The sequence below is a fragment of the Perissodus microlepis genome, chromosome 8 (assembly GCF_051167445.1).
Source record: "Perissodus microlepis isolate ML-2025 ecotype Zambia chromosome 8, ASM5116744v1, whole genome shotgun sequence".
NCBI classification, from domain to species: domain Eukaryota; kingdom Metazoa; phylum Chordata; class Actinopteri; order Cichliformes; family Cichlidae; genus Perissodus; species Perissodus microlepis.
The window spans coordinates 18273186-18298592 of NC_140468.1; the positions used below are offsets into that span (position 1 = coordinate 18273186).

At 41.6% G+C, this 25407-nt stretch overlaps 2 protein-coding genes across 3 annotated transcripts in view; both read right to left on the minus strand.

The window, feature by feature from the left end:
- Positions 1 to 954: 954 nt before the first annotated feature.
- On the minus strand, positions 955 to 9557 carry telo2 (TEL2, telomere maintenance 2, homolog (S. cerevisiae)). Its single transcript, XM_084937930.1, has 20 exons — positions 8865 to 9557; positions 8512 to 8789; positions 8341 to 8409; positions 7773 to 7920; positions 7566 to 7668; positions 7422 to 7490; positions 7155 to 7296; positions 6667 to 6803; positions 6468 to 6553; positions 6156 to 6266; positions 5957 to 6045; positions 5771 to 5862; positions 5549 to 5665; positions 5392 to 5463; positions 5128 to 5298; positions 4957 to 5048; positions 4777 to 4876; positions 4636 to 4700; positions 4421 to 4536; positions 955 to 2648 (listed from the first exon to the last, which is right to left on the minus strand). The coding sequence occupies exons 1-20, from the start codon at positions 9203 to 9205 to the stop codon at positions 2527 to 2529; spliced, it is 2520 nt and encodes an 839-aa protein (XP_084794056.1). The 5' UTR covers positions 9206 to 9557; the 3' UTR covers positions 955 to 2526.
- Positions 9558 to 10606: 1049 nt separating this feature from the next.
- Positions 10607 to 25407, minus strand: part of rab11fip3 (RAB11 family interacting protein 3 (class II)) — a 28274-nt gene continuing 13473 nt past the window's right edge. Inside the window, exons 4-14 of one of the 2 annotated variants that reach the window (XM_084937931.1) lie at positions 23463 to 23635; positions 19889 to 20089; positions 17777 to 17914; positions 16914 to 16949; positions 16674 to 16767; positions 16256 to 16500; positions 15860 to 15941; positions 14994 to 15131; positions 14678 to 14833; positions 14418 to 14558; positions 10607 to 14334 (exon numbers count right to left, since the gene is read on the minus strand). In XM_084937931.1, coding sequence (XP_084794057.1) covers positions 14221 to 14334; positions 14418 to 14558; positions 14678 to 14833; positions 14994 to 15131; positions 15860 to 15941; positions 16256 to 16500; positions 16674 to 16767; positions 16914 to 16949; positions 17777 to 17914; positions 19889 to 20089; positions 23463 to 23635 — 1518 coding nt within the window. In that variant the 3' untranslated portion in view covers positions 10607 to 14220. The remainder of the gene's footprint in view (positions 14335 to 14417; positions 14559 to 14677; positions 14834 to 14993; positions 15132 to 15859; positions 15942 to 16255; positions 16501 to 16673; positions 16768 to 16913; positions 16950 to 17776; positions 17915 to 19888; positions 20090 to 23462; positions 23636 to 25407) is intronic. The other variant, XM_084937932.1, reaches the window with a different exon arrangement.

A 25407-nucleotide genomic window follows, 5' to 3' on the forward strand; every position in this document is an offset into this window, starting at 1 on the left:
GAGGAGAAAGTACAAGGTCAGGAAGAACCAGGTAAGAAAACAGACAGTGAATACTAACAGGCACAACACAAACTGTTAAACTGGCAAAGAATAAAAAACAACTAATTTTACTCATACAATCTGGAAGTTGTGTTCTCCCTATATTAAAGCTGCTGTACAGAATCTGCAAAACAAAGTGGGTTGTCAGCCCTGGCACTGCATTACCATGTTGAACTTCAGTCAGAGGAAGTCACAGTTGCCAAAAACGTTTTGAAGCTCAAGAGTGAGGCTGGTGCCATTCCAGATATGTTAACATTGTACAATCTTCTGGATAATCAGATCTTCCCCACACTGAAAACTGCTATTCAGGTTGCCCTAACAAACCCAGTTAGCAGCTGTAGCTTTGAAAGGTCTTTTAGTGTCTTGAGTCAGCTCCATACCTGGCTGAGAAGGACCATGGGTCAAAGCAGACTCCAGCACCTGGCTGTGATGTCAGTTGAGAAAGAGATGCTTGAGAGACTTGACCACCAAAATGTGATAGACAGATTTACCAACCTCAAGGTGAGGCGACATAGGATGAAAGAAAAGAAAAAATCTGCAGAGCCATATTAGTATCTGCAGTAAACATCTTTTCATACATTGTATACATTGTACCATAGGCTAAGGTGTCTCCATTTTTCTAATTTTTTAATAATATTTTGTACATTTCAAGGACTCTTCTATTTTTGGAGTGTATTTTTTATGTATCTGTATTGTATTATACATACACTTTAAAAGTGAATCTCTGTCCAAAAAATGCACTCTGTTTACTTTTCACTCAATGTGAGCATCATTCATTATTCTCCCGCAGTAATTAAGGTTAGGATATGTTTTTTTTTTTTATTCCAATCCATTCTTCTTTAGCAGCATTTAAATAACCTTTATCAGATTTGATGGTTTTGTTACAGACTTTTCAAAAAAGTGTTTTTCTTTTCTTTCACAAATGTGGGATTAAATTGTGTTAAAATGTACAAAACAGTGATGTCATGTTTTGTGACGAGGACCCAGGCACAGAGAGACTTGATGAATTTAAGAATCTTATGATTTAATAAAGAAATTTGCAGACTTACACAGAGATGGTAAAATTATGATGACTGATAATGGAGATGAAGACAACAGACGATGAGGACAGGGAGGAACAGAGGGAACTCGGGACATCTGGAGACATTTAAGGATGCAGGGACTGACAGAGACAGGGAAGAAGTCTCATCGTGACGTGTACAGTTTACCTTGCCTGGTTGAGCAGCTCTCTGGGTGCGCAGCACCCCCAAAGCTCTGATCCTAGAATCGCCCCTGATCTCAACTTAACAGAGCTGCTTTTTAGTTGCTGAAGACAAAACTGAGAGAGTAAACCACAAAAAAGCAGCAGCTGTTTGGCGATGGATTCGGGGAAAGGATTTTCATCTAAGTATTAAAAACAGTCCTTATATCTTAAACTGTTAGTTTGTCTGGTTACTTATATAAAAACCAGCTTATGTCATATTCTTGTTAATCATTTGAATTAAAGCTGAAAGTCTGCACTTCAGTCATATAGTTTGAATTGAATCGACTGTGTAGTGGCGTGCACAGGTAAACCCACAAAATAACAAATGCCTCTATTCAAAAACTTAAAGACCAAACTACATATTGTTATTGTTTTTGTCATAACCTAGGCATATTTAATTTTTATTTCCTTGTTTAGCACTAGTATATTTATACATGGCAAAACACTGAAACCCCAATCATTTCCCATCGTCATCAAAAGAAAAAAAAACCTACACTTTCTCTCAATAAAAATAAATTTAAATCTTTTTAATGTACACAACTGTCAGTGTAATGCACTTTAAACCTTTAGAACAAGGAAAACAGTTGTCTGAATTATAAAACATTTTAACTTTTTAACAATTAAAATAATTAATGTAATTAACCATATGAATTCAAACAGACTAATAAAAAAAGACATTGTAGTTTCATTTTATCAGACAGAGGTGGACTTTCCTCTGACCATGACAACAGGAAGTACTAATAGTATTTCCATTATTTGTCAGTGTGATATTCATGTGAATGTTCACAGGATGTCCTCTGCAAACAAACAACCAAAGTACAGAGAGTACCCATACAGGAAAGAAGCAGAGAAAGGATATCCTCATAACAAAATATTTTAATACATTTTAAACATTTTTTTTATTTAAGGAAAACTTCATCTTCAATCTAATATTTCATTTGGTTTGTAAATCGGACACTGAATACACAAACCAGTGTATGTGCCATTAGTGCATGTGTGAGAAGATGTTTTCTGATTGGCACTATGCTGCAGGATATTTAAAAAAAGCAGCACCTGCAGTAAGTAGGATTCATGCCTGAGCTAAAGGAACATCCTTTAACATCCACTGGACCATTGGGATCAGCCATTTCCCTTAGGCTGGCCCCTTGGGCCACCAAATATCCGTATCTACATTAAAGACGCATTTCTCTTCATGTGTGGGTATTCACACACCCAGAATGTCATTGTGCATTGCTGACGTTGTGTCACGTCTCCACAGTCGGCGCTTGTGGATCCTGTAGCTGCTTCTTCAGGCTCTTATCCAGCAGCACCAGGCTCTGCACCGCCAGACTCCTGCAATCTGCATCCGGGTCTCCTTCAGCAACATCTGTGGACAGTAACATTATTATTAGTAGTAGAGATGGCACGATACCACTTTTTTATGTCCGATACCGATACCGATATCATAAATTTGGATATCTGCCGATACCGATATGAATCCGATATAGTGTTTTTTAATCAATAAAACTGTTTTTTTAATATCTTGCTGCTTTTTGTATAAGTTCATACTCAAGTTAAAAAACAACAACAACACTAAAGCTATTCTGTTACACCTGTATGTAAAAAAAACAAAACAAAAAAACCCCAAAAAAACCCACTGCACCCAAAATATTTCATAGATCAGCAACACTGATCAATCTAATAAAGTTAAACCTACTCCATCCTCCCTATTCTGGTATTTTAAAGAGTACTTAGCAGAAATATTAAGCAACCTAACTAATAGGGTTGCAAACTCCCAGCAAAAGAAAATAGGGAACCAGCCTCTTCCTCATGATGCTTAATCAATGTAATCAACTTTAATTTGATGCAGGGTGAAAAAAATTCACAGAAATAAATTATTTTTCAAGAATAATTAAATAGATTCAACATCTTTCTTCAACAGAATTGCAGAATTCACAGATGGTATCTTCCCAAAGGAAAAAGTACTACAGCTTACTAGGGTATATTAGACTTAACAGTTACTATATACAGTAATGGACTTCTATATATTTTACATCAGATTAAAACTTTGGGTGTAAGATTCAGATAATTATTAAATAATTAAAAGCTAGATATTTTAAATGAGAATAAGAAAGAAAAGTATGTCTTTGTGCCCCCTTTTCCCTGTTCATGCCCTATCGGCCCCCCTGGCTAAACTTTGCTAGATCCGCCCCTGCACAGTTACCAGCCGTCAGCTGCGTAGAAAAAGATCCTGGTCTAGAAAGTAATATTAAATAAATTCTAACAACAGCTTATCAAGCTTAATAGTGCTGCTGTTGTTCAGCCGCTGGTTTCCTCTTTCTGGTGCAAAGTGGGCCAAAAACAAAGAAGAGAGACGGACTCGTGACAGAAAAGCCGATCAGCTGATCATTAAGCAGTTTCACGATTGAAGTAGCAGCAGGAGAGAGAGAGAGAGGCAGTTGCTCTATATATCGGTTGTTAAGCTTAACGCGGGAATGCTTTACAAACATTCAGAGATGAACTTACACACTTGCTTTACTTCTCTCTGACATAACTTCCTCGGAGATAAAAAGTTTGCTAGCAGGCTACAAATACACACAGCCGCTCTATCACGTGACCACACTGCTCCGACGTGCTACGGTTATGAGCCGAGTTACGCCATGTTGCAAGTTTTGTGAGGTGCTTTTTTGATATTTAATGGATCAGATTACATTTTTTATTTCTCTCCGATATCCGATCCAGTAATTTAGGTCAGTATCGGACGGATACCGATACGTAATATCGGATCGGTCCATCTCTAATTAGTAGTAGTAGTATTGATAGCTTTCAGCATTTTTCCCAAACAATTTGCAACCTGTAAAACGGAAATTGTGACCCCTCTGACCTGTATCACTCAGCTCTGAGTTTTATTCCCATTGGGATAAAAAAAAATATATATAGCCAATCAAATCACGGACACCCCTGTATTACAGGACATCCTGGTTCCTCATCGGCTTCCCAGAAATGTCCAGTCCAGCTGTGAATGACTGTGCAGTATCTTTTTGTGTGTTTGTAAAGACAGATTGCTGACAGTTATCAGGTGCAGGTGTGGCATTGGGCTTTTTCTTTTCTGTCATTAAAATGTCACACCACAATTTTTTTTTAACATTTTTTTAATACCTGCCAGCCAAGACCTGGTCTCAAACAGCTGATCACTGATGTCCACCAGCAGGTTCTGACTGGGCATGCTCAGAAACACAGAGCAAACAGCAAAGAGGACGCCTCGTCTCACCATCCTTTAACACACAGAATTCAAGTTAGATGACAACAAAGGTCCACAGATATTTTTCTGTGTTACACTACAGAGACAAACAGAGATAATGAATCACACATACTGGTCAGCATGGTACCGCACTGCCCACACAAAGTCCAGCAAAGCGCAGCCCATCTGTGCGGCTATCTGAAGCAAAATAACAGAGGCATTGTAAAACAAATACAGCATCTATAATAGGCCAGAGAAGGAGAAATTCATGTACCGGTGCATTGACTGCTAGATGCATAAAGAGGCCCAAAGTGTGGATCAGCCTGCCCAGTACCAGGTGGTCACTGCCCAACAGGTCAAAGGTCACCTGAGGCCTAGCAGGAAGGTATCATGTATTAAACAAATGTTTTCTTACAGCTGAGTTCATGGATTTGAAAACAAGGATCATGCTTACTTGTCATAGTTTTTAAGCAGAGGGAAAAAGAAGTGCCCGGCAACAGGGGCGTAGCGGTTTGGTGTTGCCTTAGTAACAGGTTGGGCGGCTTTCTGTGGCAAAAACATACAAAATTACTTTTCAGAGTGAGCTTGCACTCAAATTCCAAATCACAAGAGAGACTGGCAGTACCTTAGTGAGGCGTTTTGTCTTGCTTTGGATTCGCTTTTCTACCACTTGTTGCCAGTGAACAGGGTTGTCACCGGGGTATGGAGTCGACTCAGCTGTTGTAGCAGAGCTTATGGATGCAGCTTTCTTTTCAGTGACTGGTTTAGAGAGCTCCTGAGCTGCTAAGGCAAGAACCTGTGATATCAAATAATAGAGGCCATAATTACATGATATGTAGCAATGATCAAAGACCATCACGCAGATAACCACTATGACCTCTCGTTTTACCTCCAAGATATCAAGCCTCTGGCGCAGACTGTAGTTCAAGGAGTAAAACTCTGTGGTTAAATAGTGAGCCACCTACCAAAGGACACAGGAATACAGTTTGGTTATGAATGAAAGTTTGTGGAGCTGTGTGTAGTTTGTTAAGAGAAGGCAAACATACAGGAATACAGTCAGTGACAGTGAGAGCCAGCATCGTCGCCTGCCTGAGGTACAGGAAGCCGTTAATGTTGTATTTGTCGTCCATATGAAGGAGGACTTTGGACATCTGGACACTGATCTGAAAACAAGAATGAAAACACCTACATTATAACATCAATTAATTTTACCCCTATCTTCCAGAGGAAATATTCAAATCTTAGAGCCTCTGTTATTCCCGTCGTACCTCTCTGGCTGCAAAACTGTTCTTCCGCACCAAACTCTCAGCAGCTTTCAAAGCGAGCTCCACGCGCACTGGGTCCTCAGAGGATATTAAAACTAGATAAGTTTGAAACATGAGGACATGCTGGAGTGAGAATACGACACAGGCGATCACATAAGGCAAACAGGGATGAGATGGGTGAAGTCATACTTTCCAGGCAGTCTCGTAGGTAGCGAGGCGGGGACGCCTTACTGATCTCCTGATCTCCAGACATATCGTACGGAGTGAGCTCATCGTCACTGGAGTGATAAAAGGTTAATCGTGCACTTTTATATATGCTCTAAACATGTAAAAGTTGGTTTAAAAAAAATCTTTAAAGGATGTTATTCTTACTGAATGCTTGACATACCTATCGAGATCAGAGTCTGGATCCGTTTTTAATGCCTGAGCTCCTGATGTAGTTTGCGATACATTCTTAGCTGACTCAGCTGTTTCAGTGGTCTCTTGAGGACCGTCAGCTCTGCAGATGACACAATATTTATGTATTTGTATTTAATACACATTGCATACATTTAAGATGAATCAGATCATTTTTAAAATTTTAGGTAAAAAATTTCAGGATCCTTAAAAAATAATATTCTCATCACTTAGCAAGTCAGCTGATTGGCAGTTTCATCTTTTTACATCTTTAAGCAGAAGTGACAGACAGAGTACGACCTACCTATTTACGGGCTCAGCCTCTGGTTCGTCACAGGCGCCGGGAGCCAATAGAGACAGCAGCTCACGAGTCTCTTCGTCCTGATCGTACTAGAACACGACACAGCATCACCTCACACACAAGCCTCACAGTCCAGTACAAACAATGACAGGCTGGCTCGTGGTGGCTTGTTATATTTGCTTCTGCTATAAATGAACCGTACCTCAAATTTAAGCTTGGTTCCATTGATATCCATGCGGGAGCTCAGGTACTCTCCAATCACCATCCCCATATGCCTGATCCGCACCACGTTGCTGTCAAGGTGGGTCTGCATGCCGCCAAGCATACACTGAAGTAACTCTGAGAGAGACGGATTCAACCGGTCAGTGTAACTGACTTCAGTTTAATCAAAGTATTTTATTACTTCAGTAGCTGTTTTGTAGTATCTGATTAGTATCAGTAGTAATTTTACTGCTGAAAACTCTGACTGATTTTTATTTAATGTGCACAAATATGAAGATGTAAAAATATATAACTAATAAATCATCTAGTAAGGGTCATGCAGAAGCTCCAGAATAGTTAATAATGGAGTTTGAAGTGATCTTATGCTCCGTGAGGTCTTTCTTAATTAAAAAACAAACAAAAACAGACCAACATTCATGGTTTCATTTCATCCTCCTTAGAGGCACAAAGCAGAAGGCTTTGTTATACCTGAGCGCAGCTCCTGTATCTCAGAGTCTTTCAGCAGGCTCACACTCAGCAGGAGGGTTTTGCTGACGTATAACTGCTGCTCCAGAGGCGTGTGTTTCACTGCGCTGGAGTTAGCCCAGGCCTGGGACACAGACCGTAAAACCTGAAAACACACATATACCAAAATCATTAACTAACACATTAGCACTGCTGAGTGAGGGTGTGAAGTGGTTATTTATATTCTAATATGTATATAATATTAGGCTGCTTAACTTCCCATCCACCCACCTGGATAAGAAGAGGTCTGCGATCCCTGTCTGCTGCGAGGTAACCAAGAATAATTCTCAGAACACGAGTCTAGGAAAAGAGCCGCAGATTAAAGCACGATATTCATAACACGTATAACTGTCAGGGAGGAAGTTACTGTAGTACCTCATACTTATATTGCAGTAACAGAAGTTTATGAGTGATGACAAACTGAGCCTTTTTATTTGTCAGCACTAGGTTTCCGATGATCCTGCCCAGTGCGTCCGGCCTGAAGAAACAAAAACACAACAAACGTGCGCCATTAAACACAGACTGACAGCTGGATAAATTAAAAAGACTTTCCCAGATTTTCTGAATCTGCAACAGTCTCACCCACTAACAGCCTGCACCAGCCCAGTGAGCACACTCTCCATCCATCGCTGGGGAACGTTTTCCAGCAGCTTCCAGCAAACCCTCTGCCACACCATGTCTGAGCGCGTGCACGCGGACAGACGAGGAGCCATCACAGCCAAGACCGAACCTGCAGCAGGACAAAAGTGAGGGAAAAAAAAGAGAATGGTCAGAATTTATACAAGTTCTGATGGCAAAAGACAGCAAAGCTAGTAGTAGCAAGGTGCATTTAATAAAGTAGCTGGGGAGTATAAGTAATAATAGGATGTTCTGACAGCAAAAGACATGCAGGAGGTTGTGGCACAATAGGAGGACGCACTGCAGAGGTTTGCAAAGTGTGGGGAGCAGAGCCACTGGAAAACCAGGTGAAAAATAAACTGATATTTTTATTTTAGGAAAAACAAGTTTTCTAATGCGCTGATCTTTATTTAATTTAGCGTGAGTATGAATTTTTTTCAGGTTCTGAAGGCTGGCTTTCAACCCGAAAAAGCTTAAGGACTCCTGCAGTACAGAGACAAACAACTATAACCAAATACATCCTTAAACTCACCGCTGTGCCCCTGGATACACACTTTTCCAAGTGTTTGAGCCACAAAAGTCAAATTACAGTCCGTTCCAGCTACAAATTACAAACACACAGAATGAGAGATTACGATGTCTCCTGGCACACTTCTACACATTCCCAATAATGTGTCATCATTGCTTTAGAGATGCCCCTCACCTCTGAGTGCCTGGCAGGTGTGCTCCAGGGCGGTGAGCATTTCTGTGGCCAGCAGTGGGTAGTACTGCTGAGGACGGAAAAGAGCTCTGTTGTTTAGCTGTAGCTTGTTGGCGGTAATGTCTGGCAACGCGCTAATACGCCCCAGCAGCGTCTCTCTGAGCTGCGGCGAGTCAGAGGGCGCTGCCTCCAGACAGAAGGACCAGAGCAGCTCAGCCAGGCGACCACGCTGAAGGAACTTCTCAGTGATGCTGACCACGTGGTCCAGATTTGAGGTGGGTCTGCAGGGGCGAGACACAGGCATTAAGGTTATTAAAGAAGATGATGATAAGCACGTCACACCCAGCACCACCCACCTCAGCTCTCCTATTGCATCCATCAGCACCAGGAGCGCCTGCTCTGGAGGTCCTGCGAGGAAGAGGCCGTCCCACAGCTCTGCGCGCTGGGCTGCTGTCAGCTGGTGTAACCAGTCAGCCTGAATGTTGCTGACCAGCAGCTGCAGAGCGGAAGAGTAGTGAGCTCTCCTGAACTCTGCACGCTCAGCTGAGGTGGCTGTGCTGTCCGGTCCTTCATCCAAGTAGGAGTGGAGTGTCCGAAGAGCCGTAATGATGTCTGAGCTATCCGTGGATGACTTGAGTGTGCGGAAACACCGGGTCACCGTTAGTCGCACGTTAGTATTTGTAGTTAGCGACTCCATTTTTTTTATAACGGTATTATAATGACAAGCAGCAGTGTTTCTACCAAGGTCTAGCCTCCAACTTACTAAGAAAAGTAGAGAAATAAAAACTTGTGCTACAAAATATGAAGTCTAGTCGAGTCCCATATGTTGAATGGGTTAGCTTCAGCTGTTAGCCTGTCAAGCTGATGTGCAGCCGCACATTTTTATAACGACACGAGCTTTCATGAGCACGATTTACACTCACAGTAAAATGAGGACTTTATTTTCAGGGGAAATTATCCGTCCCCACGGACAGCTGTGGATTCAGCGAGAGAATCATGCCGCCGTAGCTGTTTGTGATTCCGAGAGTGCAGCACCAAAATACGCTCGTGGTGAGCAGGATAGAATTGGTTCCGGGTATAATCGGTCCGATGTGGCGTTCAAGAAACCTACGATTTATTTAATCTATTTTGGTAACGTTGCAGATTGTCTAATCAGTGGATAACCTCCCTCATATCGATTAACAACACACTTGGATACGCATAATTTATTGTAAATATAACAAGAAATAAAACAATGACTTCGTGCCTGAATGCAAACATCAAAAGGCGAAGATATAAAAGTACATTTCAACATTACGTTTCAGCAGCTGGTAACTAGAGTATCTGATCAGAGATAAATATTGTGTAGCAAATTGACGAATCTTCACGTACTTTATTTAAGTAAAAGTCTTTATGCTACATAAGTAATAGTACACAAATATTATTGAAAACTGCAAAAGATTTGTGGTCAGCAAACAACGAGTTTTAAATTGTATCTATAGTTAAACCAAGCATCTGGACTTTCAGTTGATCATTACGGTTCATCACATCTTCAGAAATGGTCTCAAGAAGCCTGGAGAACCATTTTTGAAGACTACTTAAAGAAACGACAAATTAAGCTAAGAGTGACCTTTCGCTGTGCTGAAGAGTAAAGGTGGTCATGACAAATACAGACTTTCTTTAGAACTGGACAATTTTATGTTTGTACAGGTCTCTTTGTTGGTGTCTTGGTCGCTTCTTGTGGGAACAAGGAGACAACTGCTCCAATTTTGGTGTGTTCTGACAGAAATGGTGTTGGAGTGTCAGCACAGAACATTGACACCTCATACCACCTACATGGAGTTTAACTGATTTATGCTATACTGTGGTGATCAAGTACTCCTCTAATATTTTGAGCAGTGTAAAATACAATAAAACAGACACACTGAGTTTGGGCAGTTTGTAAACACTGAGCATGAGAGATTTGTGTTGTTTTGAGCATAACCAGCAGATGGTGCTGAAAGGCGAGGAGGAGCCCGACTCCAGCAGCTGGGGGTGAATGGCCGGTTGGAGGCGTCTGTGGTTTGTTGATCAGACAAGGCATTGAGTCTGCGAACAAAATGAGCCAATACCACACAGATCATTTTATTCCTTTATTTTCTAATCTTACTTTCACCTTTACCTTTAAATTTTCTCTGTTTACAATGACTGAATTATAGCTCCCCAAGAACAATTAGGATTAGATCATTTTGGGGATCTCAGAAAAAAAAAATACAGCTGTAACCAATACTGTTATAATTTATACATTTATCTTCGAAAATAGTTTTACAGTTTATTTTTTTTCTCTACAATATTCTCTTTTAATCTTCCCATGTCACATAATGGTAAGCCATGCACTACTCCAGTAGTGACGTTTGTGCCTTGAGCAAACTTTCTTTGGACACTGGAAGTGAGCGTGAGATGAAAGAAACAAAAATAAAAGAAATCCACAAAAAAAAAAGGAGAAAAAAAAAGACAATTCATATTTACAGTTTAGATTTCATCATTATAATTTAACAAACTGACAGTCACGTGGTCAGTGCTTTCCCCAGGGCTCATGATCAGGTTAGTTTAGAGGCAAAGTTTGAGACAGAGGCACAGTGTTTAGACTAGCAGGCCAGTTTCTTCTTCTTTCCTTTCCAAGCAGAGAGCTTGTTTTTATCATTTACTAGAACAGGAGAAGTGTTAATAAAAGTGAATCCTAATGGATAACTTGATCCGTCAATGTTTAAATATGTCTTTGGTCATTTTTAAAAGGCAGGAGTAAAATGAAGAGAGATCTGGTTAAAGTGCAATCACCTTCAGCTCTGCTGAAAGAAAAGATTTTGTCAGCTCTGTGGCTTCACCGACTAATCAAACTGTCGCCAGTCATCAAACCGTCTGTCAGAAAGACAATAAAACACCAATCGAGTGTCATGTATCCCACTGTGCGCAGGTGTCGTCCTGTTTCTACATTATAGCATAATAATGGTTCAGTATTATAAAGAATCTGTCGTGGAAACCCCCCCCAAAAAAACCCCCAGACCACAGAAAAAAAAAAAAAAAAGAAAAAAGAAAAAAAGGGCAGGAAGCTGAACAGAGAGCCTGGATACGAGGTTTTGTGTGTCACGTCGAGGTCTCAACCTACAGCTCTGCCGACTGATGTTTCAGCGTATGATTCTTCAGTGAGAACAAGTCAAACAAGTAAAATATACATTAAGAAATCTGTGTTTCCATGCAGTACCTGACTCCATCTGGGAAGACGACAGTAGAAAACTGCAGACTCAGCCGTATCTAAATCACAACACCCAAGAGGTCAGAGCAGCATCAGCACAATGGAAGAGAGCCCAGACCTCAACAGATCACCGCACTGAGCAGGTCACATTCAAGCTTTGTTTTGTGTTTGCTGACTGCCCCAAACATTATATAACTTTGCTTTAAACTCTCTGAATTCGGTAAATTCGCCCACAGATTCATTCACTGAATTAATCACCTCCCCTCATGAATTCAAAAATGTACAAATATATTTTCAGCAGAACAGATCACAGATCAGAGTGTAAGTCGAATAAATATCTGCATGTGATTTAAAATGAGAGAAAAGAGAAACCCAAACGATACTGTACACGCTACATGCTAGAGAAGAGTACAGGCAGCTGTCTCTCAGCATAAGACAAGAAAAAGAAACGCTCTTATTTTTTTTCCTCCTGACTATAAAAATACCTAGAATCTAGAATGAGTGTAGAAAAAACTTTACATGTACAAGTCATTTACATCCAAGGCCATTTTTCATGGAGTGGCAGGTGAAGAAGAGGAGCGGTGAGATAGACTTCAGAGGTGAACGTGTGAAAAACAGGAATTCATTTTAGCATGTGTGTGTGCAGAACGCCATGCTGTTTGGACAAAAATAACCCCCTCCCCCCAGTCTTCATGATACGAGTCCAACAAGATGCCTGGCATGTAAATCCAACTTAAACATCCACTTTCCAGGTCAGAGGGAAAAAAAAATGTCCATGTGTTTGAAGATGGCTGCAGAGTACCGATGAGCACAGAATCAGTCCTTGTTCCTTCTTGCCGTCCTTCTCATTTACAGCAATAAGGAGAAACGTTTTAAGCAGAGGAAATGGAGAGCAGCTTTTCTTTATCCTGTCCCTTCAACCCACCCATCAATGTCCACTTCATGGGCCAGCATTATTGCTACCAAGGTCTGCCACTTCTCCTCAATGTTATATGCAGATTATGTCTGGCTGACAGTCAGCAGAAAGCTCATCTGAGCTCTCAATGACAAACTAATCTGAAGTCATGGCTGCAGGATTTTTTTTCCTAAATAAACTCAATTTAATGTAATTATATTAGAGCAATGTAACACCCTCCCCCAATACAGCATGAGTGGGATTCCTTCAGGAACAAATCCCACACTTGACAATCTTCATTTATCATTTCATCCCTTTACAATAAACATTTTTTTCTATTCCATCAACAAAAACAATATTTAAATCAAAATGTAGTGCAAAAGACAAAGTCTGGATTCTTCTCAGTTGTCATTTGTAAGCGTTTCAGTCACAACGACATTTCCACTGACAACAAATCGCTCGTGAAGGAAAAACAAAAACTGATAAGCTTCCCTGTCGCTTTCACTCAGCAAGAGAACGCAGAGGTCAGGTGGGCTGGACTTCACTGAAGCCAAACTACAGTTTCCACCATCACTCGCCAGCTTCCCTTCAAGTTCAGTTCAAGTGTCTGGAGAGTTAAAGTCAGTATACCCAGCCTATACTTTGTGCAATAAATGGGAGATATCTAAATGTTTGTGCCAGTGAGTGATGGGAAACGTAGTGTTTCCAGCCCACCTGAAGACCTGCAGGACCCTGTTTCATTGTAAAAAAAAAAAAAAAAAAAATGATTAAGCAACTTATAAAGCACACAGATCACTTAAAGGTTTCAAGAATGTTTTCCACTCCTAGTGTTGCCAAGCTTCTTCCAAAACCAGAGCAAAAAAGGGGAATGTTGAACACATCAAATACACACACACACACACACACACACACCCCCCTTGAGGCATTCCTTGTCTGCGACCCAGCAGAAGTTCCCTGGAAAAGACGGCTGAGCTCTGTTAAAGGAGAGAAGCACGCGGGGCTACGAAGCACTGCAAACTTTTAAAATGTTAAGGACAGATTCTACTCTGCTCCTGAGCGGCGCTTCATACGGCTTTTGTTTAAAAACACGATTCAGCGCGGCTCAGATGATCTGAGCCATCATGCTGCCACCATCCCAGCAAGCCTTCGCTGACTGAACTGAGGCATGTGTGGCATAACTAATGAAGACTTTGATCACCTTTTACTTAAGGCCTTCAGGTATAACTGATCAGGTTTTAGCTCTAGCATCGTTTGGAAAAGGGGTTTCTACTTTGTAGGATATTTCCCTCTCACACACATTTACACATTCATTCACTCAAACGGGGAATCTTGGGTCCCTCTAGCCACGAACATGGACGTCACCAGAACCCAAGTGTTATCAGGAAGGCCGACACAGACGCTCACAAAAAGCACAGACTCGATGGGTACTTAACCAAAAATAAACTAGCTTATTTGTCAACGACAGCCATGAACTGTTTGTCAAATCCTCTCTGATGGGGGGAGTTGGGCGTTACTGTTTATTTTCTCCTTCCAGAATATTTTTATATCCTGTATTAGAAATATCTCCAATTTTCTTAATTGCAGTCCGTAGAGTCCCTCTGGCTGTTTATTTGACCTCGAGGATGGAGGGGTTGGACTCCATGATGGCCACGATGATTTTGTCAATATAGTCCTGGAGCCTGTAGTTGATCTCCTCCTGCTTGTGAATGGCCTCCATCAGCTGGAAACAGAGAGAAGCAGAAGTGAGGGAAAAGCCGACAGCGAATGCGGTTCACGACTTCTTTCCCCATTTCCTCAACCTACCTCTGTGCGAGACACAGAGTTGATCTCTGCAGCCAGGGAGTCAGAGAAGGATGCAGACATCAAATTCTTTGCTCCTTGGATGCTCAGGTTGATAATCTGGCCGTTTAATTCGTCATTCTGCTCCTTAAGAGTACGGTTGTCCTGCAGAGATTAAGTCAGACATATCACACTGTGAATCCATGCAGCTGCTAAATTATTCCCCTCTCCATCTCAAAACCGCAAAGACAACAAAAACAGCAGAATGAGGATTCTTTTGCTACCTGTTTGAGTCGTTTTATCTCCTGCTCCAGCTCGGCTTCACGGGTGCGGGTCTGGTACTCCTGCAGCCCTGCTCCAGGTGAACGTCCTCTCTTTGCCTCAGCCTCCAACTTGTACAGCTGTAGGTGCTCAAGCTGTTTTCGCAGATCTTCAATCAGCTGTGGCACAAACAGATCAAGGATGTGAGGAAAAATGATGTTAATGACAAAAAACTAGATGATGTAAAATTTTAATATGATGTGATCTAGCTGTATTCTGTTTTTTTATATTTTTGTGCAACGTATTTCAAACAGAGAAAAGAAACAAAACATGTCTGACCTCCTGCGTGGACTCCTTCTCCTTCTGGTTCTGGTGGCGCTCATGGCTCAGCTTGTCGGCCATCTTCCTGCGAGACTCTGTCTCCTCCATCAGCCTGTCGGCCATGGCTTCAGCCTCATCTTGCAGCTTCCGCTTCTCCTGGAGAAGGAAATAAAATAAAAAATAAAGATGTGGGGAAGTGTTAGCAAGAAGAGACAAAAACAATTATAAAATAATTCCCTGTAAGCGTCACAGAAATGGCTTATGCATAAAAGAGGTTAATAGTTGGTTCCAGCAGTTAAAATGTTTTTGCTTGTAAATTTCTGTGGAACATATTGTGAAGGTGTGTTTTATCTGGTGTATGAGATGCGTTTGTCTTGGCACAAAGAACAATTTTGTGTTGCACCGCTATTATCACGAGGTTTGGGTGTGATCGCTGTGAGGCCTGTGTTTGATAATCACACAAAGGATTTTAGTGAGCCATCTGCAGAAGTCTGGTTTGTGTACTAGCTGTACAAGGTATTTGTTGTAAGTGTAATATTGTGCAAATTTGTAATGTATGGTGTTCTAATTATTTATTTAATTTAGAATGCACAAGACTATAAGGTTATTCGTCTAGGACCTCTGAAGTGACAGGCGGCCACAAGGTAATTTTTGTTAAAGCACATGTGTTACTTTTAAGTGACTGAAATGCCTACAGCCTTTGTGTTTTATGTTTATAGTTTTCACGGCGTTCAATAAATAGAAGCAAAGCGCCCGTCTTGAGGAAGCCGTGCCTGTGTTGTCATTTCGGAGCTACAGTCCCTACAAATGAATGCAAGGGAGCTAAGATTATGATAGGAGCACAAAAGAGAAAAGACAAAGCAACGTGACAATGATGTCATCACCTCCTCTAGTCTCTCGATGTTTGCTCGAAGACAAGGAACGCAGGACCTCAGCTCACTGTTCTCCTCGTCCAGCTGCTGAAGCCTGAGGAACAAGCACAGATCTGTCAAAAGTACACACCAAAACCAAAAACAGCTCAGTTGATTAATATTTAACAATCTGACTGCACAAGGGGGGGGGAAAAAAAAAAAAAAAGTAGCGTCAGTGGAAGATTATTGCCATATGGTGGCAGTGCAGAGCCATGAGTCCTCCAATAAAAAAAAAAAAAGACAACCTCTTCTCACAATGAGCAAGGCTGTTATAAAACACCATTAAATATAAACGATGCAAAAACCCATCTGTTGCCATCTTTCACCTTTGTGTAAAAACACCCATTTCCCCCCTCGCAGTCTCCTCACCTCGCCTGCATGTTTTCGATCTCCAACCCTCTCTCTCTCTCCAGCTTGCTGAGGGCCTCCTTGTGACGCCGGGTTTCCTGCTGCAGTTCCTCGTCAGCTTGGAGCTCCTGCTCCTTAAGCTGCTCCTCAAAGGCATTGGCCCGATGCACCAGCTGAAGGTTCTCCTGGCGCAAGCGTGTGTGCTGCTCCCCTGAAGCCTCGGACTCCTTCTCCAGCTCTGCCACTCGGCGCTCAAGGAGGAGCACCTGGACAGTATACACATTTCACAGTTATTAAAAATTAAAAACACTTGTTTTGACTTATTAACAATTATACCTATCGATCTGGCTGCCAATAAAAAACATTTCCTCCTTTCTTTCACAACAACTGTAACAGGTGAAAACTGTTGCAGCTCACTCGGCGTAACCACAACTGTCACCTTGTCTGTGATGTCGTTGTCAGCCAGCTCCAGGATGTCCCGCGTCAAGTCGCTCATGGTGTCCAGAGTCATCGAGCTGTTCTGGAGGAGGTGTCTGCATGTAAAGAGCAAAAACGTCACTCCCTCTTATCCACTCATATTTGATAAACAACTGCTTCCAAAAACAACCATTAATTTTGTTTTTGGATACTAGAAAAACGAGCTGATATCTACAGAATACAGAGCTAAAGTTTGGCTTACCTCGCCACTTTCTTGCTGGATAGCCGCTTGCCAGCGCTGGATGGGGAGACAGAACAACAGGAAAAATGGTCAGGAAGAGAAAATGATGAAAAGGAAAGAGACACCGCAGCTTGGTATCCCTATCCAACCCCTCATCCCTCTGTCTACTAGCAGATCTACTAGCAAAACGAAACATGTTGATGAATGATAACTAAAGCTACAAGGCATTCACACACCACAGCACTCTGAACACCAACAAACCAGCATGTATCAATCGTACCCAACAAGTGCTGATGTAGGATCAAACAGATTAACACACACACCCATGTGAGTATTACAGAAACCTTTAAAATAAAATATCAATTTCAGCACTTGGCAAAAATGAATTACATACTTGTGAATTTACAGTTTGTAAATAAACCAAGTTTGGGAATTAGTGTTTCTGTAATATGGATCCGAGTAAGTCGGAATAAAAGCAGGATCCTTCACTTGACTAGCAGAAGGATTCAGTACAAAGTCAAATGAAGCATGAAGTCAATGATGTGAGGAACGAAAAGAAACTCTGAAACAGACACCACTCACCTGTGATTATTTCATACTGCTAATGTCTCAATCAAATGAATGAAACGTGAAAATCAGACTATGATGCTTATTTTCAAATGAGCATTCTTTAAGAGTCACAAATCATTTGTTAAGATGGCAACGATGGAAAAAAAGAAAATCAGCAATGTTATTCCATTAATATATACTACATGCTAACGCTGCTATCTATCATGCCAATGTCATGCAATCATCATGACAACATGCGTGACACTGCATCTAATCGGCACTGCACACACAGTCACACAGTTTATACCCAGAGGAGGTTGTGAATGACGTGTTACCTAGTCATCTCTAGGAAACTGAGGCGAGTGGAGAGGTCCTCGAGACGACTTATTTGTTTGTGACACTGGCTACAGAAAAAGTCCAGCGCCTCCTCCCTGAGGAAGCTCTGAAAGCAGCCAGGGGGAGAAGTGGGTGCACTGGAAAGAGGAAACAAGGAGGAAGAAAAGGAAGGGGAGGATGTGGTGAGTGCTGGACAAGTAAGGGGGTGAACACAGGTGGGAAGGGACACCACTGGGGTATCAGAGAAATCCACAGAAGAGTTTGAAAAGAGTGACAAATGAAGGCTGCAGTGCTGAGAGGAGACGTGAGACAGACGGCAGTGTGGCTGTGACTCGTGCTCTGGATAGTGTAAGGAAACAAAACATCTCTTAGATAAAGACTGTGCTTATCTTTGAGTGATTAGACACCCCCCCCCCCCCTTTTTTTTGTTTTTTTTCCTATTGAAGCTCTTACTGCAACTTCGAAACAAATCGAATCAGAGATTCACAAATCTGATCCAACGCCCTAATAATACACAGTTTTTCCATTAATTTGTCGCCTGCCTGAATTTTATTTCCTTGCTGCTCTCTGCACATCACGTCTACCAGCTGCTGTTTATTCAGGGAGAGTCAGACCTGAATTACCTAATAAACTGGCACCTGTTTCGGTTCCTGGAGGCAGAGAGGCTGCGTTACACGACAGACTGAGAGTCACTCGATGGCCATATGCAGCATCATACTGAGCAATTTTCTCCTGACAGCGTGTTAAACGATGCCCACAGCGATGTGTTTGTGCAGAACAGGACTAACCCGACAGAGTGTGCACATGTACTCAGTACGGTAATATGTAGATAAATGTGGGGGTGTGTGTGTGTGTGTAGGCAGCAGTGATACATGCGCCAACAATGAGCATGATTTGCTCAAAACACGGTGACGCATTCACACCGAGTGGGTGAAGCTTGTGGGATGCGGTTATTTTCTGTGTATGAGATTCGAGTCTATCCACCAAACAGATTTTTGCTCAACTTGTAAGGGAAAAGATGCACTTTGTTTAAAAATATTATATAATATTTCTTTAGAGCTTATATACTTAACATAAACTTAACAAAAATCTAAGAATTATAATACATCTATAGTGATGTAGCCTTCCTCTAATGTTAGCAAAGGCTTTACTAAAACAGCAGGAACTGAGTGAGGCTGTACTTGACGTCTTTAATAGTGATAACTGAAATGGTATTATTAGTGCCAATCCAGTTACCCCATCTTATTTCTTCATTGTCAGTAGGCTACAACAACTAGGCAGTTAGCTGTTAAGAGCTTCCTGGCAAGTCAAGTCACTGAAATATCACCCAAGCGGATATTACACATTATCCGGCTTAGAGTCTCTGATGAGAAAAAGAGGAGGGGGGAAGGGAACAAATGAGCGGGAAAAGGCTAAAACAGGAGCTTTATTCAACATAAAGGTGCAGAGCGTGAATACGTTTGTGTCTGGTGCCATTTCTGTTTTTAAATGGGCACTTTACACAGCTGGAGCCTCTTAAAGACGTCTAAACTCAGTGCAACAAAAACATCCATCTTTGTCTGACCTGCACTAACAGATGCCACCTTTAAGACACACTGACTGAAAACACATTTAGTCCAAGGATACCAAGAAGCATCCAAAAGAGAAATAAATCCACATCTTCAGTTTTGTTACAACAAGCAGAGTTAAACCAGAATGAACTTTGTGTTCAGGTCATCTTATCTTTCCCTTGGCAAGAAAAGAAGGCAGACAGTGGTGGCAAGGATGTCTCCAGATATGTCTTATCAATGCTTGACCTCAGTGTCTTTGTTAAAAGAGAAACATTTTCTGTGAAGAATGTAAAGATACGCATCAGGGCCTGGACAGCACATCTGAGAATGTGACAGTCTCACACCTCTTATCAGAAAGGGCTGATAAAAATAAAGCCATGATTTCACAGCCTAAATTCTCATAGATTCATGTCGTTTAGAAATAACCTTTGTGCAGGTTACACTTATTAATGGCTTCTCAGATCTACAGACTTTGGGTTAAAATTTGAAATAACTTTCACTACAAATAACTTAAATTTCGGGAAGCCTGAGTTGAGTTGTGTAGGGAAGACAAGCTCATACCTGGGGGAGCGCAATGCTGAGCCATTGACTTGCTCAGGGGTCTGTGTGAGATGGGAGTCACCCTCTCCCTCGGGCCCTTCTGTGGTGCTCTCCAGCAGCAACTCTGAAGTGTTACTTTCCCCAAAGTCCTCAAAGTGCTCCTCCTCTCCACCAATGACCGTCACCAGGGAGTGGTTATGGAGCTCTGAGTTCAGGGAAAACCTGAAACACACAGTGGAAGAGTTGCTGAGCGTGCCCACAGGCGTAAACAACAACACTGTTAATGTCAAGTCCAAGTTAAAAAAGAAAAAAGAAAAAAGGAAAAAAAAAGTGCCAGGTTAAGACAGATTAAATAAGTAACATCTGTCTGAGCATAAATAGCCACACTTCCATAAACTTAACAAACCTTAATCTCTAAAGCTCAGAATCTTGGATCTAACCAGATCAAAACAAGCACAATTAATCTTTCCCCGAGAAGAGCAACAGTCTGGACGAGTTCGATCGCTCGTCTTCAAAGGTAATCTGTTAATTCACATTAATCCCAAGGCCTGCTTTTGGCTGAAACAACATGTCTTGTACTCTGTTAATGCAAAACCTCAAGGGCAACACCTGAGACATGTGACTGGAGTCTTTGTGGTGTTTAATGTGGGTCAAGCTTACTGAAAAACCTGAGACTTTCACCCACATGACTGCTCTGGCTGTTGTGTGCAGCAAAACATAATTCAGCTGGAGGGCTGGTCTTGAGGACTTTATAGTAAATTTGAGTTACAAAACAAGATTTACTTTCATGTACCAGGAAAGGTTCAGAGAAGGGCTTTCCTGTAGTCCAGCAGGATGTTGAATGTCTTAAATGTGCACAAACACACTCTTACAGGAAGAGGATGCCTAAATCAGCAGAAATCTCTGCTTTTTCAGCGCATCGTGACATGATTTGTTTTGCTTATTGTCTAATTCAAAGCCTAAGCACTCTTAAGAAGTAATAATTCAGTTTTAGCGGAAAAAACAAAAAAACAAAAACACATCGGGCTGAACGGATTAAATTTTAACAAAACCAATGTTATTGTTACTCACCCTTTATTCAGGCTCTTGCTACTTGGCCCCATATTGAGGTCCCTCGCACAAAGAGACGGTGACGAGAGAGAACGCATTTTTAAACACCCTCCGCTGCCCTGGCGTGAAAGCCTCGGAGCAACTGGAGTTAAAACCCCTGACAACCAGAGTGGAATCCTGAATTTTCACAGTTTACCTCAATCTAAAAAAAAAAAAACCACCACTCTCCAGTGTGGAGAAAACAAATCCTGCGGAGCTGCAAGTTGCCAGCGCTACATGACGGATGCTGCTGCCGCAAAGACTTAAGGCCGTGTACTGGTAAGGGCTGACTGTGAGTGGCTTAATCAGATTTGAAGCTAAGCAATGACCAACAGACAGCCCTGCTGACTGTCCGAGGGCCAAATGTGTGTGGGGGACACAGGGGTAGGACAGAGAAGGGAGGAGGTGGCTAATCCTGTTAGATTCTTAATCCCCACTTCAGTGCATATACTCCTATCCTAAAAATCTCTTTTGAATGCAGACTCGAGCTAGGGTTCGCTCAGCTAACCATGCTACATGGCAAAACCTCAGCTGACGTAGCGTCCACTTAGTTTCATTTCATCAGTAATGCTCACAGTAAGCCAAAGATTGTATTTGACAAGGAAGCTGTATTAAAAAAAGCTTATATAGACATCAGTGTTGGACAGTAATAACATTTTAAATAGGACCTAATCTCCTTTCACAGGATTGATGATATCACTGGTATTACAGAAGGGTCCTTTTTTTGGCAATTAATGCATTTCCAGTTTTTAGTAAGCAGGTGAGTGAATATAAACACTTTAAAATGTAACTTTGAGTCAGACTTAGAGGTGTGGGTGATGACTTGAGTAAATGGAGAGGGAGAATCAGATTAGCCTTGCTAAAGAAAAAAATGGGGGGAAACAACACAAAAAAAGAGCCAACTCAACACTTCCTGGAATTCAAGGTTCACACATGGAATGGGAAGTCCAAACACATCCATGTCAGGCAGTCCACTCCGATCCGTCACCAAGCCGGACAGACAGGTCACACAGTCAGCAGATGAAGCCACATAGCTGTGCACTTCCTCTCTCGTGTTTACCCTAAAAACTGTATCAACAAGAACGCTTGCATGCCGACATAAATCTCATCGGCCACAGCCACCGGCACTGTTATTTATGTGGGCCGTCATTTGAAGTGTCCGACTGTTTGAGACAAAAAAAAAATGATCTTACAGTCTTTAATTCAATTAAACAAGGACTACTGACGAAAATATTAATGTGAGAATCAGACACCAACCCTCACCTCCCGCTAGTCTGTAGATCTGGAATGCAGACTTTACTAACTTTGTCAACTGTGAGTGGGCTGCACTGGTGCTGAGATAACTGAACGCTTTACAGAGCACAACCTCAAATTTAACAGTAAAACCAATTAAAAGAAAGTCCAGAGCAAAACAATTAAACCCACATTCACCATGAATGGATTTTAAAAAAAAAAATGAAAAAAACTATTTTTGAAAACACACAATGACCAATTTTAGCAAAGAGAACTTTTAAAACAACTCACCTGCTGTTATTAGAAACAGCTTTACTAAATAACCAGAGAAGATGAGTAGATCTCAGCCTCTTTTCAGGTCAGTAAAAAGACTCCTTCACTCCGACCACCGTAGGTAAAGAATAGTAGAAGGGCTTTCTGTGTTCAAGGTTTCTTGTGCTTACACTGTGCAGATTCCAAGTTATCTCTGAATAAGCTTTCCGGTTCAGTCATACTAAAAACACTAACAGTGAATGTTCTCACTGATTATGAACTTATGCCCCAAATACTCTATAGCATGTATGATTTCACTAGGAAAAATAAAAGAAAGAAAGAAAAAAGCTAAAGAACATTACTGATGTTCTGCCGGTGAAGTTTTGAGGCAATACTGAAGCTTAGAACAACAATTTGGCCAAAACAACAAACGTCTTTATTACAGAGAGTTACTAACTAACCTTTTGTCTCCTGTATGGATGAAACCATTTTTGAAATTTACCAGCACATAATTTATGTGATAGCAGGTAAATCAACCACTGACATCTATACTGATATTTTGCTGAAATACAGGTGTCTCCATTAAGGACAACAAACACAGTAACGCATGGATGACCTCAGGGGAACTGAAGGCATTAAGTTAGTGGTGGCAGTCTACTGCCTCTCTTTAATCTGCCTGTCTGCTGACCCACATAGAACCCAAGTGATCCAGTGTCACACACGAAAGACCCATAAACCACATGATCTGTGTAAAAGGGCAGTGCAGGGCAGCTCCAGGGCTAACCCTCAGCTAGAGATTTAACACACATTTTTGGGGGAGATTTCTGTAGCCAGGAGCCATTACAAACATGATTTCTGCATCTCATGACAAGTGGAATAAAGGGATGATGTATGACTCAAGACACTGAAGTTTACAATCCAATTTTCTCAGCCTTGAACAAACACACAAGTTATTTATTTATTTTTTTTCCAGGAAATAAAGGCATAGCAGCCAACACTGACATGAAATTTATATACCAACCTGTTGCTGCCATCTTCAGGGTCGTGTAGCGTGGCCTCGATGCCGCTGTCCGTCTCCACATCCTCGTGCATCTCAGGAGGTACGAGGGCCCCCGTGTCCTCATCAGTGAAGGTCTCGCACTCACTGTAAGTGCTCTCGGAGCCCAGGTATGCACTGTCTGTCACCTCATTTTGCTGCAGTCACAAAAACAGAATAAGGTTGCATTACAGGAAAGCACTCAGGCGGTAAACTTCCACATCATCACAATTTTAATAATTTACCGGAGTACTAGCTAGGCATATTCATGGGTGGAATTTAATATGCGCAAATATTATTTTAGTTGGCCGAATGTAAGTATTAACATCGAGCAAACACTGCACCAATACAAAGTACTCACAGTGCTCTACACATTTTTTATGATTATGAATTTGAATGAGACTAAACACCATGGTGGTTTGGTTGTTTTGGGGAAGATAAATAAGATTGTCAGTTGTTGTTTATTTGACACACACACAAACTACAGCTGTCAACAAGGCAGTCATTTCGAAGAGGAGCTAATCTTGAATATTCCTGTCTAGCCAGCAGGTACTGATGCCAATTAAAGCAGCGAGCAAATAAATCTCAGCACATAAACAGACTTCAGAGACAGTTTTCTGTGCTTCTGATGGCAGTTCCAAGCAAAACCTGCTGCATCAACACCTCTAAGCAACATGTTCAAACAAAATGCTTTGCAAACAACAAATACCAACTGCTTAAAACTGATACACGCCAGAAAATAGACATCTGAAGTTATCAGCAACCAGAGACTCATCAGGTATCAGAGCTGTGAAGCGATAATAAAGCAAAGGTGAGTCATGTTGGAAAATTTAACATACCAGTCTACATGGAGTGTCAGAAGATGAAGGACCCTGAGGGGTATCCACCATGCCAAAAACCATTTTTTCCTGCCCAGGCTCACTCACGGAAAAGCTGGCCTGCCATAAGAGCCCACTTATAACTCCTACTATTCCTTCCTCACCTTCACTCTCAGAGAGAGTTCAGAGAGCGTCAGGGAAGGGAAAAAAATAATAATACTGTTGCAGACTGGGTGGTCAGAGGGGTGGAGACAGTGACAAAGTCCAAAGAGCAACAGAAGTCAACTGTAATGCTCAATCAGCTGGTAACAGCTCTGAGTGAAAATGCCACACAATCAGCTAACAGTTAAGATTAACAATTTAATCATTCCCGGCTCGCCCCTCAGAACTTCACTTAGTGCCACAGTGTTAAAGTTTAAATGATCACGCCACGTTCTGCATGTCTAAGACTGTACAGCGAACGAGGTCTCCACATTACAACCACCTACATTAAACAGTCTGTGTGCAAACACTGAGGGGGCAGTGTTTGCAGTGTTTAACAAAGTTTCAGCTCAACAACACCTGTCATTGTCACTGTAAAGCAATTCAAGCTGAGGTGGAAATGTGAACATCAGCAAGGGCAGAAGTTATTTAATAAAGGAAAAATGTGGTGGACTGGGTGTTGCATTTCTCTCTCATGCCAGGCTCGAGCTGAACAGCCTCACCTTGCCTGTTTTGAAAGCAAACAGGGACAGAACAGCACAGCCATTGACAGAGAGCGAGAGCAAGGGGAACTTTTTCCTGCCAGAAACTCGAGGAAAAAAAGAAGGCCATGGACACAGGTGTGGCGTCGCCTTCAAACATTCACAGAATAAACCCCCGGACTCTGCTTATGGGTTCCAAAAACTTGCAGCCAAAGCGGCTGGGATATTTTAAGTAGAAAAAATATTATAGATAATTGCATCAAGGATAAAAACAAGGAACCAAAGTCTAAAGAGAATAAAACAAAACAGTTAACACTGCGTGGACTGCTACAGCTAGGGTATATTCACCTCAGTTATTTTCAAATAGCCGCATCTATTGGTAGTAATTAATTAGTAGTAATTAGGTAGTAAGTAATTCAAATGGCTATT

Excerpts from the sequence above, each read along its gene's own strand:
- telo2 (XM_084937930.1), bottom strand. The coding sequence starts at position 9,205 with ATGGAGTCGCTAACTACAAATACTAACGTGCGACTAACGGTGACCCGG. Across the intron at positions 7,297-7,421 it reads GCAGACCTCTTCTTATCCAG|GTTTTACGGTCTGTGTCCCA; the intron begins GTGGGTGGATGG and ends GTGTGTTTTCAG. Across the intron at positions 5,299-5,391 it reads AGAGGCTTGATATCTTGGAG|GTTCTTGCCTTAGCAGCTCA; the intron begins GTAAAACGAGAG and ends TTGATATCACAG.